At 51.3% G+C, this 18,624-nt stretch overlaps 1 protein-coding gene across 1 annotated transcript in view; it reads right to left on the bottom strand.

The window, feature by feature from the left end:
* The window catches only part of UHMK1 (U2AF homology motif kinase 1), a 28,985-nt gene extending 11,147 nt beyond the window's left edge, over positions 1 to 17,838 (bottom strand). Inside the window, exons 1-5 of the mRNA XM_030572639.1 lie at positions 17,595 to 17,838; positions 12,770 to 13,062; positions 9,790 to 9,981; positions 6,919 to 7,013; positions 5,810 to 5,886 (exon numbers count right to left, since the gene is read on the bottom strand). Of these exons, the coding sequence (XP_030428499.1) occupies positions 5,810 to 5,886; positions 6,919 to 7,013; positions 9,790 to 9,981; positions 12,770 to 13,062; positions 17,595 to 17,838 (901 nt within the window). The remainder of the gene's footprint in view (positions 1 to 5,809; positions 5,887 to 6,918; positions 7,014 to 9,789; positions 9,982 to 12,769; positions 13,063 to 17,594) is intronic.
* Between the last annotated feature and the right edge of the window lie 786 nt (positions 17,839 to 18,624).

Consider the following 18,624-nt stretch of genomic DNA (forward strand, 5'->3'; position numbering starts at 1 on the left):
ATCCCAAGTGGGGCCCCTGCAGACCTCACAATATGCAGCCCCTTGAACAATGCCATGGAATGCAATTCCTAATTCCAGACGGTGAGTGTCTGTGCTTCGCTAAGCAAAGGAAATCCACAATTCTTCCTGTTGGGAAGTCTTCAATACCATGCCCTCCTGGACTCCCACTGCTGTCGTTCTCAGGAGGCTCTGCCTCCACATGGTGCCCAAGACTTCAATGAGTCAGGCACTGGGAGTTTTGATGGTGAAGAGCTGCCACTTACACACTGATTGAAATGGGTCCCAGGGCTGTTCAGTTGCTTTGTTAATGAGATATGCACTGGTCTACACCCCTGGAGAGGTTACATAGCTCCCATGTGGTGGTGGCCCAGGGAAGGTGGATTTCTTGCAGCCTGTTTCCTGGTGCTGGAAAGCCTTGCATCTCTGCTTTCCATTCTCATCTGAGAGCAGAATCCGACAGATCTGGGTGCAGCAGCCTGGCTCTTAGGGGCTCAGCTGACTTCTCCTGTCAAGTCATTACTGTAGCTCAGCCTGGCTGGTATGTAGGGGGAGACAGCCTGGCAGGATGACCACAGATGTATCCGTGCTGCCTCCCACTGTCCAGCACTTCAAAGGACATTGTACTGCTGCTCTGGCTAGAAAAGCCTCAGCTGGTGGGCACCTCAGAACCTGGGGAAGTGAGGATGATGCTTTAAATGGCGATAGCTACCAGATGTCTCAGAAGACAGTTCAGGCCTCAGCCCCTGGGCATTTCTCCAGAGGCTCACCACTTTAGAGCCTAGTAACACTGCTGTGATGGAGCATCTCTGCTGCTTGGCACCAACATGACAACCTGCCAAGCGGCCTCAGTAGGTGTGCCAGTCTCTTTCCTACAATGACAACGCAAAAGCCCTGGACCACCTCATGTTCTATGGCACCAAGCCATACTGGAATACTGCATCCAGTTCTGGTGTCCACACCTCAAAAAAGGATGCTACAAAATGGAGAAGTTCAGAACAGTGCTACAAAGATAATCTGAGGTCTGGAAAGCTGACCTAACAGTTGTCTAGTTTACTGAAGAAAAGGTCAGCAGATGACTTGATCATGGCCTACAAGTCCCTATGGATATATCTACCCTGCAACAAAAGACTCATGGGCATGGCTGCGGCTGGCCTGGGTCAGCTAACTCGGGCTCCTGGGGCTCAGGCTGCAGGGCTAAAAACTGCAGTGCAAACACTCAGGCTTGGGCTGGCGCCCAGGCTCCAAAATCCCATGAGATGGTTGGGTCTCAGAGTCCAGGTGTCTACACTACTATTTTTAGCCCGAGTCAGTTGACCTGGCTCTGAGATTCAGTGCTGTAGGTTTTTCAGTGCAGCGTAGATGAACCCTGCACAGGGAGAAGACTCCTGAGAGCAGCAGGTTCTTTAATCTATCAGACAAAAAGCAGGGCCGGCTCTAGGATTTTTGCCGCCCCAAGCAAAAAAAATTTTTGGCCGCCCCCACCCTTTTTTCATGCCCCCTGACCCCTCCCCAATTCCACCCCTTCTGAACCCCTTCCCCAAATCCACAGCCCCGCCTCCTCCCCCGGGCATGCAGCATTTCCCTCCCCATTGCTTCCTGGGGGCCTCCATGACCTCCCACCCTAGCTCACCTCCACTCCGCCTGCTCCCCCTGGTGTGCCGCCGCTCCGCTTCTCCCCACTCCCTCTCAGGCAATGGAGAGCGGAGAAGCGGAGCAGCAGCGCATTCAGGGGAGCATGCGGAGCGGGGGGGGCGCAGGAAGTAACGGGGGATAGAGAACCACTCCCCGCTCCAGCTCACCTCCGCTCCACCAGTGCCCCCTCCCCCAGCGGCCGCCGCTCAGCTTCGCCTCCCTCCCTCCCAGCCTAGCTGCATGAAACAGCTGTTTAGCGTGCAGCAAGCCTGGGAGGAAACGGGGAGAAGCGGTGCAGCGGCGTGTTCAGGGGAGCAAGCGAAGCGGAGGTGAGCTAGGGTTGTGGGGTGCAGGAAGTAACGGGGGGGTAGAAGAACCGTTCCCCACTCCAGCTCACCTCCACTCCACCACCCGCCGCTTGGCTTCTTCTCCCTCCCAGACTTGCTGTGCAAAACAGCTGTTTCGCGCACAAGCCTGGGAGGGAGGGGGGAGAAGAGCAGTGGCGGCGGCGCGCTCGGGGGAACAGGTGGAGGCGAGCTGGGGTGGCGAGGGCACTTTTTCCCCATGCCCCGGAGTCGGCTCCTATGATGGCCGGCGCCAGAATGCTGCCCCTAGAAATGTGCAGCCCCAAGCACTTGCTTGTTTCGCTGGTGCCTAGAGCTGGCCCTGACAAAAAGGCAGAACAAGATTCTCCAGCTGGAAATGGAAATCACTAAATTTCAAACTGAAAATATGATAAGTGTTTTGAAACACCTCGGGTGCTGAGCCACTGGAACAACTTACACAGGCTGGGCTGGGGTCTCCTGCCCTTGGAGTCTTTAGAGCATGACTAAGTGATGGCCTTCTAAAAGATCTACTCTAGCACAACCATATGGCGTGTGTTATCAGGTGGGCAGCCCAGAGGGTCCTAATTGCCTTAAAATGCTACAAGCCTACACTAGGTCTTACACAGCCCTAGAGCTGAAGTGTTGCAAGCAGTTATAGCTATATCCTTCTGAAGTATGAGCCCCATTTTACATATGGAGAACTGGTCACAGAAATTATGAAACTTGCCCAGGGTGACATAGGAAACCTTCGGCCAGCCACAAACAGTACCTGGATCTTCTGGGTCGCAGTCCAGTGCTTTAACCACAATGCCCTAATGTCAATGCATCAAAGCTCCTTGCCTTCCCAAAGGCCCAAACCTTCACATACACATGCCTTCTTTCTTCTGGGCTCAAGAGCTGTTGCGCAGTCTGACCTTAATGCCCTCCGGGGCAGGTGGACAGAAGAGCCATCTAGAGCCTGCCGCTGTCTTTCAGCAGGAAAGGGCCAAAAATGACCCTGAGATGCAGAAGTTGTACTCTCTAAAAGTGGGAGGAGTCCTGGCTCAAGGAGTCTGCTAGGCAGAGAACTCCCAGCCAGCTGGGGAGATACTACTTCAAATGCAGCCCAAATCCCCCATAAAACAGGGAAAGTGTGAACATGCTCCCCAACCAGCCAGGCACCGAGCCTGCCCAGAGCAGCTGTCCTCAGCCCAAGGCTGCCAGCTCGAATGAAGCTACCGGCCTGAGCCCTCACAAACCAAGGTGTTCTACCAAGGTCTACAAGAATTCTTTGAGGGGGGTCAATAAACATGTGGACAAGGAGGATCCAGTGGATATAGTGTATTTAGATTTTCAGAAAGCCTTTGACAAGGTCCCTCACCAAAGGCTCTTAAGCAAGATAAGCTGTCAGGGAATAACAGGGAAGGTCCTCTTATGGACTGGTAGCTGGTTAAAAGGTAGGAATAAATGGTCAGTTTTCAGAATGGAGAGAGGTAAATAGGGGGCCCCCCAGGGATCTGTACATATTCATAAATGATCTGGAAAAAGGGGTAAACAGTGAGATGGCAAAATTTGCAGATGATACAAAACTACTCAAGATAGTTAAGTCCCAGCCAGACTGCGAAGAGCTACAAAAGGATCTCTCAAAACTGGGTGACTGGGCAATAGAATAGCAGATGAAATTCAATGCTGATAAACACAAAGTAATGCACATTGGAGAACATAATCCCAACTATATGTATAAAATGATGGGGTCTAAATTAGCTGTTACCATTCAAGAAAGATCTTGGAGTCATTGTGGATAGTTCTCTGAAAATATCCACTCAATGTGCAGTGGTAGTCAAAAAAAGAAAACAGAATGTTGGGAATCATTAGGAAAGGGATAGATAATAAGAATATCATAAAATAAAAATATACTGCCTCAATATAAATCTATGCTACATCCACATCTTGAATATTGCATGCCGCATAAAAAGAGGTATTGGAATTGGGAAAAAAAGGGCAACAAAAATTATCAGGGGTATGGAATGACCGCCAAATGAGGACAGATTAATAAGACTGGGACTTTTCTGCTTGGAAGAGAGATGACTAAGGGAGGATATGCTAGAGGTCTATAAAATCATGACTGAGGTGGAGAAAGTAAATAAGGAAGTGTTACGAGGAGTAAATAACACAAGAACTAGGAAGTCACCAAATGAAATCAATAGGCAGAAGGTTTAAAACAAACAAAAGGAAGTATTTTTTCACACAATGCAGAGTCAACCTGTGGAACTCTGTCAGAGGATGTTGTGAAGGCCAAGACTATAACAGGGTTCAAAAAGGAACAAGATAAATTCATGGAGGACAGGTCCGTCAATGGCTATTAGCCAGGATGGTCAGGGATGGTGTCCCTAGCCTCTGAAGCTGGGAATGGGTGACAGGGGTTGGATCACTCAATGATTACCTCCTCTGTTCATTTGCTCTGGGGCACCTGGCACTGGCCACTGTCGGATGGACCTTTGGTCTGACCCAGTATGGCAGTTCTTATGTTCCAGGTCCACTCTGAGCTTTGAGAAGCTTCCTTTTCTGTAAGCCTCTCCACCTCACACATCATACAGCTCAGGGAAAGCTGCAGAGACTCAGCAGAAGCCACTTGCCAGCCCAGAGGTGAGAGTCTCCACACCTGCTAATAATTTACCCTGGCACTAATGAATAAGGGGTACAGCTGTGCTGCCTAAAGAGCTAAAGCAGAAGAATGCAAAGCCATGTGTGCAGCTCCTGCGGGGAATGACAGACATTCCCGGGGGTGGGGGAGGGTTGAGGCAGGGTAATTGGACACAACATAGGGATGGTCAAGACTCCAAAGAGGCTTCTCTCCAGCTGGAAGCTTGTGACCCAGCATGCGATTTGGCGCAGATGGCCTCTCCATTTCAACTGAAGAGGAAATCTCACTGTTGGATCCAAGAGGGCAGTACCGACTGAGCAAAGCAGTGACCCCAACACTAGCATGCAGTGGGATTTGCTATGTAGTCCCCAGGAGGACTTGACTCCCACTCATGCCTGATCCACTGGACCACACTGCTGCCTTCAGTGGGCAGTTTACTGACATTGCTCAGCTGCCAACAAACTTAATTTGATGATGCACTAACAGAAGCCACTGTCCGACAGCTTCTCCCTCCCCCCATGGTGTTTCAAAAGCCCCGAGATTCATACTCAGGCCTTGTCTACACTTAAAATGCTGCAACCGCGCCACTGTAGTATAGTAAAGACATTACCTATGCCCCGATGGAAGGACTTCTCCCACTGATGTAGGTAATCCGCCTCTACAAGAGAGTGGGAGAATTCTCCCATCAACGACTGTACCAGGGGTTAGTTTAGTTTAACGGCATTGCTCAGAAGCTGTGGATTTTTCACACCCGAGCGATGTAGTTATACCGGCCTAATTTACTAGTGTAGACCAGGCCTAAGTGGGGTACAAGGTAACCTATTTGCCTACCCTGGCATCTAGAGCTCAAGGCTACCCGAAAGGGTTTTTTATAGTATCCATAACAGGGACATATTACTGGTTACCCTTCTTCTTTGTTCCCTAAGATGGTCAGTAAATGCTGGTTTTGTCTAAGTTAAGCAGAAACTGTGAGACGCGCCTGCCTGCCCTTCTACAGAAAGACCACCACTTTGTGGCCTCCAGCTAGGGAGACAGGCCACAGGCGGAAGCATGGGCAAAGCTTGTAGCAGCTGTGCTGCAGAGGACCGGTGGCCACCATCAGGCACAAAAGACCAACTCAGGGACAATACGTGAAGAAAGCCTGAGGGGCAAAACAATTCCAGCTGGACACAAGGGCTCCTTGCCCTCAATGTTAGAAGCCTGAGGAGGATGGAACTACACCACTTACCAAAGGGAATGCTGAAGAAGGGGCTGCACAGGGCCTTTGCAGCAGTGACTCTTTTCGCTTGGTCATCATGAAGCATGCTAGAAGACAAAGGGAGATGTTATGTTTTTGCACACAGCATCCCCACAGCAAAGGCAGTGATGAGATCTGCATTTCAAGTGAGTCGGGAACCTTACGTACAAACCCCGCAGCACATCTGCCCCCTTACAGCACTCTCACATGTGGGATTTCTGGGCACTCTTTTGTCCATAGTCTCTGAGAATTTAGGTGTTACAAACACCTTAAAGGGCTTACAGATACTGCTTTATGATTGCTCCAGTCTACCCTTTCACAGCAAGATGGCTGTTCTCTGAAAAGCCTCTGCATATTCCCATTTATGGGATGGCAGGTGACCGTGCCACGGTGACCTAGAACCTTCTGGGGAAAGCTGTGATCATTGGGGATCACAACACTGGATGCTCAGGGACAAACTTCTATCCCCTCTCCCAGCCTCCGTTTTTAGGTCCTCTTCCCCATGGGAGCTCTGACTCAGCTGCTGCTCAGAGCTTCCCCCACTAGCAGCAGGGAAGTGACGTGACTGGAGAGCCACTGCAGCCCACCAGGCAGTCAAGTCAGTTTCTTTGCAGCTAGAGTTATTGATTTACTTTGCTGTTATTTGGGAAAGATCTGAGCAGCAGCAGCGGCACTGAGCCCTCTCCTCTACTAACTTAGGAACTGCAGATCCTCCTATTTGGAGCTTATTGACATCACAGGGAAGGCATTTTTCCAAACACATTACATCTACTGGCTTAAAGAGATGCTGCCAATGCCTCATCACCATTAATATTTTTATACAAGTTCCCCATCGGACGGCAACAATGAGAGTGTTAGCATAGGCAGGCCACTAATGTTCTCTACACCCACTCTGTGCAGCCCTGCTCACACAGTAGTTAGAATACCAGGAGTCAGACACTCCTGGAGCTGCACTGCCAGCACATCCATGGGAAAGTTTCAGGACAGTAGGCAGCCTAGGCAAGGACTGCAAGACAAACTATTACAAGTAGAACAGTACTGCTTGGATCAGCATACATGTACCACAGAGTAACATGTAACATTTGCTATTTGCAATATACCTCTTGATAAGGTCTCTTAGGTGATAGGCTGGGATGGCTGAATTTACCACACCTTCACTTGCAAAAATGTGATCAATGATGGCAGAACTGTTTGTCTGGAAAGCAAAAGCAGCCAGAGTTAGAAGGAAAATAAAATCCTGGGGTGAACATTGAGGGGGCATTTCCTATAGGTAGGGCCCTACCAAATTCATGGTCCATTTTGGTCAATTTCATGGCCAGGGGGGTTTTAAATTGGTCAAATTTCACAATTTCAGATTTTTACATCTGAAATTTCACAGTTATAATCATGGGGTCCCAACCCAAAAGGGAATCATAGAGTGGGGTGGGGGTATCACAAAGCTGTTGTGGGAAGGTCACAGGACTGCCTCCATCACTTCTGTGCTGCCTGCAGAGCTGGACTCTGAAGGCAGCAGTCCTGGAACTTCCTGCAGCAGGAGGCAGCTCCTAGAAGTGGAGGTGAGTCTGATCTCCCAGTGCTGGTAGGAGCACCCCAGCCAGGGGCTACTAAAGGCTAGCACTGGCCAATGGCGGATTAAAGCATGGGTCCTGGCCAATTTGGGCACCCTGAGCTGCAGAGAAGGGGGCAAGCACCAGCACCCCGAGCCATGGGAGGTGGAAGCCCCGAGCCCAGGTAGAAGCTGTGGGGTGGAAGCCCCACGCCCAGCTACACGGCTGCTGCAGTGCAGAAGTGAGGGTGTACCACACTCACTTCTGTGCTGCCTTTGGAGGTAAGTCTGATCTCCCCACTGAGAGCAGCTGTGCAGGTGAAGGACAAGTCCTGTCTCTCCCCAGCCCAGCCTGGACTAGCAGTTAGGAGCCTCCACCTAGGAGGCTCCAGCAGCACGGGGAAATCAGATTTCACAGGGAAGGGCTTATTGCACGGCCTGTGACACATTTTTCAGTTCCTTACTGGGAGTCTTTCTGAATGATGCCTAGAGAAGAGCTGGAAATAAAAGTGACCATTTCAGAGCAGAAATGTGGAGTCAGTCAGTCAGACATACCTTGCAGCACTCTCCTGTCCTCAGTACACTCCTAGAGTTAATAAACAGCCCTTCATTGTGAGAGTCGCACTAAAAGCCAGAGAAAGTTACTGCTTTGTCACCATTCCACTGAACAGTTACGTTTCTGCCAACTAGATCTATTTCACTTTCCATTCTGGTGTTACACCAAAGCTGGCAGTCTTACAAACAGAGCCAAGATCTAGGCTAAGTCTACACTGCAGAGTTTTGTCGACAAAAGTGATGCCGCTCTAATTAAGCCACTGTTGCATATCCACACTATGCTCCTTGTGTCAGTGGAGTGCATCCACACTAGCAGCTCTTGCATTGACACAGAGCAGCGCACTGTGGGTAGCTAGCCCTCTGTGCCACTTGCCGCAGGGTGCTTGAGAAGGGTTTGCAATGCCTCCTGGGGCAGGTACAGCATCATATAGATTGGCAGCCTCTTTTCAACTGAAGTGTGTGTGTGTGGGGGGGAGACAGTGTGTGACAGGGTGTGTGTGTGTGCTGGTGGAGAGGGAGTGTGCTGGCACGCGGTCTCTAAGTTCAGACAGCCACTGGAAGCAACCAGTCCTGAGGCAGGGGGACATCCGACATCGACCCCCGCCTCCCTCCCTGGCTCTGCACAGCAATCTCTCCCTCTCACATGCACGCACACACACACACACGCCCCCACCCCTGGTTGCCTGTGTGTGTGTGCAGCATTCTATGTTAATGATTTTCTCTTTGTTGCAGGCATGCTCAGCTGTCAGCATTTCCTGGAGCTTTGAAAAGGGCTCTGCATGGCAGTCAAGTTCAAAACAGTGAACAGAGCGATCACAGCAAATATTGTGGGATACTGGAGGAGGCTAATTCTAGTGATATAATGAACAGCAGCGTCTACACTAATGCTTTGTTGCTTTAAGTTTGCCACAAAAAGCTCTCTTCCTTTTGTGGAAGTGGTTTGATTTTATCACCAAAATTGAAGAGTTTTGTTGCCAAAAGTGGCACTGCAGTGTGTACACCTCCATTGTTTAGTCACCAAAAACTGCCTTTTGGCAACAAAACTCTGCAGTTTAGACAAGGCCCTAGGCTCCCAACACAGTCCTGGAGCCTTAGCACTTGCCCAGACATGTTCCGGTGAGGTTTGCTGAGTCACAGTGATCCAGTAAACCCTCATTGTGTGGACTTGGGCAACTGTCATTGAACTGAAAATCCCTTGATTGCAACTCCCCTGCTGATTACAACTGAGCATTCAATACTTCCTTTCTTTTCCAAAAATGCTTCCTACTATTTTTTTTCTTTCTGGCCTAAACTCTGTAGTTTAAAATAGAGATTTCTCAGTCAAATGTATTTCCTTGAAATCCGAGTATTTCAAAGTAGAGTTAAGGCTCTGATTGTTTCTTACTTCAATGGGACAATCAAAGTAGCATACCTCGTAGGAAGTGTCTAAAGTTTCAGGTTCACGGTGGATATGGGAGAGGAATCTCCAGCTATATTACTTCCCAAATCTTTGGGAAAGCATATGAAAAATTATCAGCAATCTACTTTATTCTTTACCTACCCATTCACTGAATTGCAGCACTTCTAGGTTTGGCAGGACACATGAAAGAAAAAGATTACTATATTTTGTATCATACAATACATTTACCCATCCCGCAGTGTGAATTCAGGCCCTAAAGAGACATCCCCATCCTGTGGACAGGTGCAATTTTAGTGCTCCAGAACAGTAACTGCCAAGAAGGCTGAAGAAAGAACTAAAGGGATGGTTTCAATGCATTTTCTGGGCATTGGGAATATCATTATATAAGCAGGATAAAACAAGGGAGCAAAAACTCCTCCAGCATGAACAATGACCTTGGATTTGGGAATCCGAAGAGCAGTTTTTCCTCACCTTCCATTCCTGCGATCGGACAGTATGTTTCAGTTTCATTCCTGAGAACATTTCCAGTAAAATGATTCCTAGACTCCACAGATCTACAGCAGAGGTACATTCCGTTTCACTCTGGAGCCCCGCCTGAGCCAGGCAGTTCTGCAGCTCTGCCTCTGGAGCCCGATACCCGTCTGTCTGAATATATTTCACATCCTAAGGAAGATGGAACATAGAATATTAGAACTAGGATTCAGCCATTTCCCTCCCCCTGCCTCCTTATACCAGCTTCTAGAGTCCTTTCTAGATAGGCATCTTAACAAAAGCTTGCTAAATCTCCAGGTGTTAAACAGCCAGCCAAGTTTAGAAAGTTCAGTCTGTTTTGGTAGCCCAGCCAGCAGTTTGGTGAGACACTTTGAGAGAGAACCACCACCCAGTAGGAAAACTAGTGGCTCATTTTGACATCAATGATTTCTATTGGAGATAAAAGTGAAAGGCAGAACACCAATATCAATGCAAGTAGTGTCATCCTGGACCAGTCCGATGATCTATCTGAACAGGTATCCAGTCTCCTGCCAAGGAGAATTCTAGATGCTTCAAAGTAAGGTGTCAAGTCCCCATAATGCTCCTCCAAAAACAAATATATGACAGAGAGGACTTCTGGGCCTAGCTCATGATCAGCTTATGTTATAGAGCAGAGAGGACTGGTAATGGCTTCTGCTCAAATACTAATATTTTAAAGCTAAATCCTAAACAAACATCTGTAATATGCAGGAAAGAAACTTAAATATACTTTCCCCCAGCCTTCCTCCCCCCCCCCCCCGCGCAGTCAGAAAAAGCTGCAGCAATCAATTCCTGTTCAGCAGCGACAGTGCTGCCTTTTGCTACTGAAGAGAAAGTAAAATGCCTGTTCAAAGAAAAGAGAGAGATGGCAGCAGAGGAAATAAACTACATGCCTCCTTGCCTTTATAGGGCTGCTCAGGAGCATCATTTTAGAGTCAAGCCAGGGCATTAAAGCAGAAGAGAAGAGCTTGAAACGAAATTCTCCAGGCAAAGTGTGGAGCCAGACAACTTTACCAGGAACTCATTCAAAGAGAATTCATTTCAATTCAACTAATTGACTGTACATCTCTTGCAGATTTATTCTCACAAAATGCCTTTCATCTGAAGGAGCCCAAAGTGGCTTGTAAACTTCAAACTGACATATGAGCTGTATAAAAGAATCGCATCACCCACTTTAAGTGCAGACATGTTTGAAGCAAAACACAGCCGAGGTTTAACCACCCAACTAAATAGCAGCTTAGGGCAGAAAGATAACACTGGCTAGCTAAGATCGAGAGGATATAGGCCAAATATAATTCCCAAATCTGAAATTTAGCCACCTCTGCCATCAGGAAGAGACAAGATCACTGATAACACAAGTGGTCAAGATCTCATTTTACCAGAGAACCTCTCTAAGAGCCCAGCAGCCCCTAGCATTAAGTGATAGAAAGGGGGATATTTTTATTTAAAAGAGGAGAACCATGTCAAAGAGGCCCAAGAGTCAGAAGTGAAGAAGTTAAAAATCACAGACAAGCATCCCTCGTGGTCACAGAAGGCACTTACGCACCTAAACAACAGTGGGACGAGGACAAGCCAGCTTCAGTCTGTTCTCATGGCAAGGCTCGAGGTTATTCAGGTCAGCCTGGATGGCTCCCAACACCAAAATCAGGAAATTCAGCCCAATAGAAAGGTCCAAATACAAGCAGCAAATTAGGACGGTTAAGAGGGAATTAGAGGAGCAAACGCAACAGGAAAACCTCAACACATTCTGCTAGGCAGAGTAACAAGTCACTAGCACAGCATGGCAGACAGCCAAAGGTCCCGAAAGCACTTCAGAGCAGATTGGCCATGCCTCTAATTAAAATATGCTCATTAAAATCAGCTACTGTACCAGAGAGCTCAAAGGTAGCAAATCAAATGGATGACCTTGGCAATCACAGACAGTGAGCCTTGCTTTCAGTACCAGGCCAAGTGGTTGAAATAACTGAATCACAAAATGTCTAGATGAACAGGATACAAGAGGGACAAACCAGCACCACTTCTGAAAAAGAAAATCATGTCTGTCTTGTCTACTACAATTCTTAGTGAGTGTCAGCCACAAGATGGATGAAGGAGAACCGACTGACAGGCAATCTGGACTTCAAAACCCCTCTGACAGACCCCTCACAGGAGGCTATTAAGGAAACTAAGCAGTCCCGGATGAGAGGTAAATAAGTATCATATGTTAACCGTGAGGTGTCCTACAGCTCCTTAGGAGGACTAGCGCTGTTTAACATGTGAATGATCCAGAAAAGGGGCTGCCTAGGAAGATGATGAGATTTACAGAAGACAACATGGTTTAAGTTAGCTGAGACAAGTAAAGCCTGAAGCACCAAAAGGGGTCTAACAGAGCTGGGTGAACAGAGGCTGCATGGTTTCAGATGAAAGTCGGTGTTCATAAATGCACAGTAATGCACATTGGGATAAATAATCTGAACTGTCCATAACCCGGGGGCAGGCTCCATATTAATGCTAGGCATATGGAAAAGGAACCAGGGCATCCTTGCAAAGAGCTCAGTGAAAATCTTGTCCATGTGAAGCAGCAGCCAAAAGACAGAATAATGGGAACATCTGCATCCAGTTAGATGAGACAGAAGCTCATGTTCCAGGGCAGAGACCAGGCACTAGCTGTCTGGGCTTAGGAAGAAACTGACCGTAGGAGCTGACAACTTCCTAGCTGCACCTTCCTCTGAAGCATCTGGTTATCGGCCACAATATGGACCACTGGTCCGACTGGGTCTGCATTCCTACAGAACTGGACCATTGGCTCAGTAATGATCCACAGAGATGGGTAACCCCTAAAGAGTCACCTGCCCCTCGATGTTCCCAGCCAAGCAAATCCACATAGCTGCAGAGAGTTGACAGGAGCACAGCACAGTGACATGAAGCAGAATTAAGTGCTCCTATAAACAGTGTTCCAAACCTGATTCCCCTCTTTGAAGCTAAGCCCAAAGTCAATGAGTTTAAAGCACTCTTCTTCTGCGCTCCACAGGATGTTGCGTGGCTTGAGGTCTGCATGCACATAGCCTTTGTGGTGAAGGAAAGACAGGGCTTCTAACACATCACGGGCACAGTGCTGGATCATCCACATGGAGCAACCCTGATGGCTGGAGTAGAAAAGCAGCTCTGACACACTGATGTCCAGCAGCTCCAGCAGGAGGCAGCGAGAAGGGCCATTTGCAGAGAAGTGGTTGGTGAACACGCCGTACAGCGTCACTGGAATCAGACAAGGGCAAAGCTGGTGAACTCAAAGTGACTCCAAGTTGAGCATCAGACCCGTTCTGCTTCTCTTTAGATCAGTGAGGGAGTGTACAGAGGATGAAAACAAAGAATGTGCTCAGCTGGGCCTGGAAATCCCCCAGCAGACAGGCCTCTGATGCCTGCCTCTCCCCTCACATGACACCTGCACTGCCGTGGTGGGGAGGGGAAGAGGGAACAAGCTGGTTTGGGAGCATGCAGAACCAGCCTGCTAACCCTTTTCTTGCTACATTTGCATTGTGGATTCCAAGCAAGGAACCAGCAGATTATTCAAAACTCCTACTGGTTCTGCCAGAGGCTGGATGCACACGTCATCACTCTTCCCTTCCCCCGCCCAGCATGGGCACAGGGAGGCAGGGCATAGCAACCTGCAGCAGCCATATGGGTGGCACCTGGTTTCAGGGCAGACCCCCCCTCCACATCAATCTGCCAGATGCTGCAGAATGAAAAGCCCTAGAACACAGGAGGGTACAAAGCACCGCTCCCCAACTTCAGACCCCACCCTGGCCCAAAGCACAGCCTACCCACATGGGGGACTGGGGCTGGTAATTAGAGGTTGTGGGGTGGGCTGTCCTTGATCTGACCTGATTACCACTGCTGCAGTGGGGGAGTTGTGCAGACGACATTCCCATGCCCAGTGCTATAGGGGGCTGGTCGGCAGCACTAAGAGGTGACTGGCATAGTTCCTCAGGCTGCTGTGGGGAGCAGGTGTATCTAGTTCCCCAGGAAGGGGTCCCAGCCCATTTCCAACATTGCAGTGGGGGCCCCATCAGGATGTCGCTGGGGCAAGGAGGGTGGTGTCCCCATCCTGGCTCAGGAGAGCTCCAGTTAGAGATGTTGCTAGGAGGGGCTATGGGCCCCAACACAGCCTGGGCGAGGTCCTAGTTACCAAGAAGGCTAACGGCATTTTGGGCTGTATAAGTAGGGGCATTGCCAGTAGATCAAGGGATGTGATCAATCCCCTCTATTCGACATTGGTGAGGCCTCATCTGGAGTACTGTGTCCAGTTATGGGCTCCACACTACAAGGAGGATGTGGAAAAATTGGAAAGAGTCCAGCGGAGGGCAACAAAAATGATTAGGGGGCTGGAGCATGACTTATGAAGGAACTGAGAATGTTTAGTCTGCAGAAGAGAAGAATGAGAGGGGATTTGATAGCTGCTTTCAACTACCTGAAAGGGGGTTCCAAAAAGGATGGATCTACACTGTTCTCAGTGGAAGCATGTGACAGAACACGGAGTAATGGTCTCAAGTTGCAGTGGGGGAGGTCTAGGTTGGATATTAGAAAACACTATTTCACTACGAGGGTGGTGAAGCACTGGAATGGGTTACTAGGGAGGTGGTGGAATCTCCATCCTTAGAGGTTTCTAAGGCCCGCCTTGAGAAGGCCGTGGCCGGGATGATTTAGCTGGTGTTGGTCCTGCTTTGAGCAGGGGATTGGACTAGATGATCTCCTGGGGTCCCTTCCAACTCTGATATTCTATAACACTGTGGAGTGGGATGGGAGGCCAGGCCAGGGGTGAAGGGGAGCCAGGGTCTCTGTCACTGCTGTGAAGGGGTCCTGGCTCCTGATGTTGCAGTGGGGGCATGTGTGTGTGTGTGGGGGGGGGAGGGCTTGGTGGGAGATCCCAGAAAATGCTGGGGGGGGTCTGAGTAACTCGTGTTGCGATGGTAGGGAGATCTCTGTCCCAGGGCAGTTGGGTCCTGGCTCCTGATACTGTAGTGAAGGATCAGAGATGGGGGTGGTGGGGGGGAGGAGATCGGAGCTTGGTTACCGATGTTGCAGTGGCAGTCTATCTTGGGGAGGTCCTAGCCTATGCAGGGGGTCCCAGTTACATCATGCTGCAGTAAGGGGGGCCTCGTTCCAATTACTGATATTATAGATGGAGATAGAGAGCTGCTGGCCTGGCGGTACAGAGTTGTGAGCTAGTGAGGAAGGGGGCCCTGGTTACCAATGTTGTTGGAGGGTTGTAGTCCCTGCTGTTATGGTGGGAGGGCCAGGCCTGGTGGGAGTACTGGCCCTGTCACTGATATTGTGGTGGTGGGGGATGGTGGAGGCGGGGGTTCCAGCCCAGTTGGACCAGACCAATTACTGATTTTGTAGCATGTGGAGAGGAGGATGTGCTGTGGTGGTGCAGGGGGAAGGAGGGGGGCAGGGCTGGCAGGGTCCAGGGTCCCTATTACTGATGCTGTGGAGGGGCAGGGAGAGGGGGGGCCAGGGCTGATAGGGTTCAGGTCCCCGTTACTGATGCTGTGAGGGTGCAAGGTGAGAGAGGCCAGGGCTGGCAGGGTCCCTGTTACTGATGTTGCAGAGTGAGGTCAGGGAGTCCTGGTTACTGATGCTTGGTAGGCCTGAGGGGCTCTGGTTCATGAGGCAGTAAGGATCCCAGTTACTGATGCTGCAGTAGGGACAGGGGGTTGGGGGTTCTGTCCCGGAAGGTGGGGGTACTAGTTTGCAGTGTTGTGGGGAGACTAGGGTGCTGGGGTTTTGAATCCTGATCACTGATGTTGGGGGGAGGGAATGGGGGTCCTCTCCTAGCTCTGTCGTGGTTACTGGGGGTGGGAGTAGGGGGCCCAGGAGGACTAGCAGGAGTCCTGATTACCAATTTTACACAGGGTCCCAGCTGGAAGTGTTGGGGGTCAGGTCCCAGCCCAGTTACTGAAGTTGTAGGGGTGGGAGTATGGGGGAGTGCTGGTCAGGTCATGGCATAGTCCCAGATGTTGCAGGGATTAGGAGGAAGTGGTCCTGGCTGGTCCCAGTTATTGGGGTGGGGGAATGTGTGTGCGTTGGGGGGGGGGTCCAGGTTGTGGGATGCAGGGTCCTGGTTATAAATGTCAGGGGATAGTGCAGGGGGTCCCAGTCCAGGCATGCAGGAGGCCCCAGATGGTCCCGGTTACCATGAGTAGGGTCCCAGTTACCCATGTTGTGTGGGGGATCTTGGTTATGGATGTTGTGGGAAGGGTCATGACCATGGAGGCCTGACTTGTAGGCAGTGCCAAGGGTCCTGATTACTGGGGGTGTGTGCGTGCATGTGCACGCACCTAGGGGGTCAGAGGATCCCATTACCAGTGTTGCCGGGGGTAGGATAGGCAGGTTGTGGGGTGGGGTCCTGGTTACCAATGTTGCGGCGGGGATGGAGTACAGTATGGGGTCTAACTCAGGGGTGTGGGGAGGAAGATGAGGGGTGTCCCAACTGGTCGCAGTTACCGATGTTGCCAGGGAATGCAGGGGGTCCTGGCTGGACGGCACAGGGGTTCCCAGTCAGTCCAATTATGGGGTCTTGGAGGGGGCAGGAGGTCCTGATGACCGATATCAGAGGGACAGTGAGTCTAGGCCTGGCCATGCAGGAGGCCCCAGCTGGTCCACGCCCCTGTGGTGGGGTCCTGGCCCAGAGGATGCAGGGTGGGCCCTGGTTACAGATGCGGGGGGATGACGGTGGTCCCACCAAGTAGCACAAGAGGATGTTCTGCTTACTGATGTTACAAGGGGGTAAGAGTTGCAGACCTAGCCCCCAACACAGGGACAGTCCCAGGCCACGAGTTCCTTTACTGATGTTGTGGAGGCGGTCCTGGTTACATGCTGCAGGGAGGTGCTGGGTGTCCTGGCCAGTGCCAGCTAGCAACGCTGCTGGGAGGCCGGGGGGGTCCTGATTACTGATATTGTGCAGTGTCCCGGGGGACCAGTCCTGGCCGGGGGGGGTCCCGTTACCGATGTTGCCAGGGGGATGGGAGGGTGGAGGTCCTGTTACTGATGTTGTGGGGGGTCCTGTTACCTATGTTGTTGGGGGGGAGGGGAGGGTCAGAGGGGTCCCGTTACCAATGTTGCTGAGGGAGGTAGGGTGGGGGGTCCCGTTACCGACGTTGTCAGGGGAGGGGTAGGGTAAGGGGTTCCATTACCGATGTTGTCGGGGGGGGGTGTCCAATTACCAATGTTGCTACTGGGGATAGGGTGGGGGGTCCCATTATGGACATTGCCAGGAGGGAGGGAAGGGTAGCAGGTCCCGTTACCAATGCTGTGAGGGGTCCTGTTACTGATGCTGTTGGGAGGGGGGGGGGCCGTCACCAGTGTTGCTGCAGGGAGTGGGGTGGGGGGGTCCCATTACCGACATTGTTGGAGGGTGGTGTACGATAGGGGATCCTGTTACCACTGTTGTCATGGGAGGGGTAGGGTAGGGGGTCCCGTTATCAATGTTGTTGGAGGGGGGTCCCATTACCGATGTTGCTGGATGGAGAGCCCGTTACCGATGTTGTTGGGGGGTGGTGGGCGGGGGGGGTCCTGTTACTGATGTTGCCGGCGAAAGGGGGGTCGCATTACCAGTGTTGCCGGAAGTGAGTCCCGTTATCGATGATGCCGCAGGGGGAGGGGGGAGTAGTCAGGTGGGTTGTCCCGCTACCGATGTTGCAGGGAGGGTCCCGTTACCGATGGTGCCGGGGGGGCGGGGGGGGTCCCGTTACCGATGTTGTCAGGGGGGGCGGGGGGGGTCCCGTTACCGATGTTGCGGTGGCCCCGCAGCTGCTCCAGCGCGGCGCGCTCCTTGCCGAACCCGTACTCCGGGGCGCAGCGGGCGGCAGGCCCGGGCCGCGCCGGGGGCACGAACTCCTTGACGGCGCCGAGCGGAGCGTGCGAGTCCCCGCAGCAGCGCACCCGGAACACTGAGGCGGAGGCGCCGCTGCCGAGCTGGGCCTGCACCTGCCACAGGCGGCCCAGCGCCTCCAGCAGCGGGGCCCCGGCCATCGCCTCAGCGCCCGCCGGGAACAAGCCGCAGCTCGGCCCCGCCAACGGCCTACCCGTTCCGCCTTGGCCCGCCCCTCTGACTCCGCCCCCACCAGCCCAGGCCCCCTCTCAGGCCCTAGCGATCCCTCCCACTGGACCCTATACACTCCAACCAGCCCCTATAGACTGCCAGCTTGTGCTATACACACATCAGACGCTTTACCCCCACCAGACCTTATAGACCCTAAACACCCCCAACACCAGAGCCTGTAGAGCTCCTACCAGGCTCCATATACCTTATATATCCCTTGTCGGATCCTATTCTTCACCCCTACTGGGTCTTCCTATAGGCTCACCACCAGACCCTATGCACTCTGTGGACCCTTGCCTGCCTCTACAGCCACCCTCACCACCAGACTCTATACTCCTAATAACTCCATAACCTGCTATAAATTCCACCAGCCCTGGCATATTGGGCTGCATTAGTAGGAGCATTGCCAGCAGATTGAGGGAAGTGATTATTCCCTGCTGTTCAGTACTGGTGAGGCCACACCTGGAGTATAGTGTCCAGTTTTGGTCCCCTCGCTACAGAAGGGATGTGGACAACTTGGAGCGAGTCCAGCAGAGGGCAATGAAAATGATTGGGGGCTGGGGCACATGACTTATGAGGAGAGGCTGAGGGAACTGGGTTTATTTCGTCTGCAGATTTGATAGCAGCCTTCAACTACCTGAAGGGGGGTTCCAAAGAAGATGGAGCTAGACAGTTTTCAGTGGTGGCAGATGACAGAACAAGGAACAATGGTCTCA

This window comes from Gopherus evgoodei, chromosome 8, assembly GCF_007399415.2.
Source record: "Gopherus evgoodei ecotype Sinaloan lineage chromosome 8, rGopEvg1_v1.p, whole genome shotgun sequence".
NCBI classification, from domain to species: domain Eukaryota; kingdom Metazoa; phylum Chordata; order Testudines; family Testudinidae; genus Gopherus; species Gopherus evgoodei.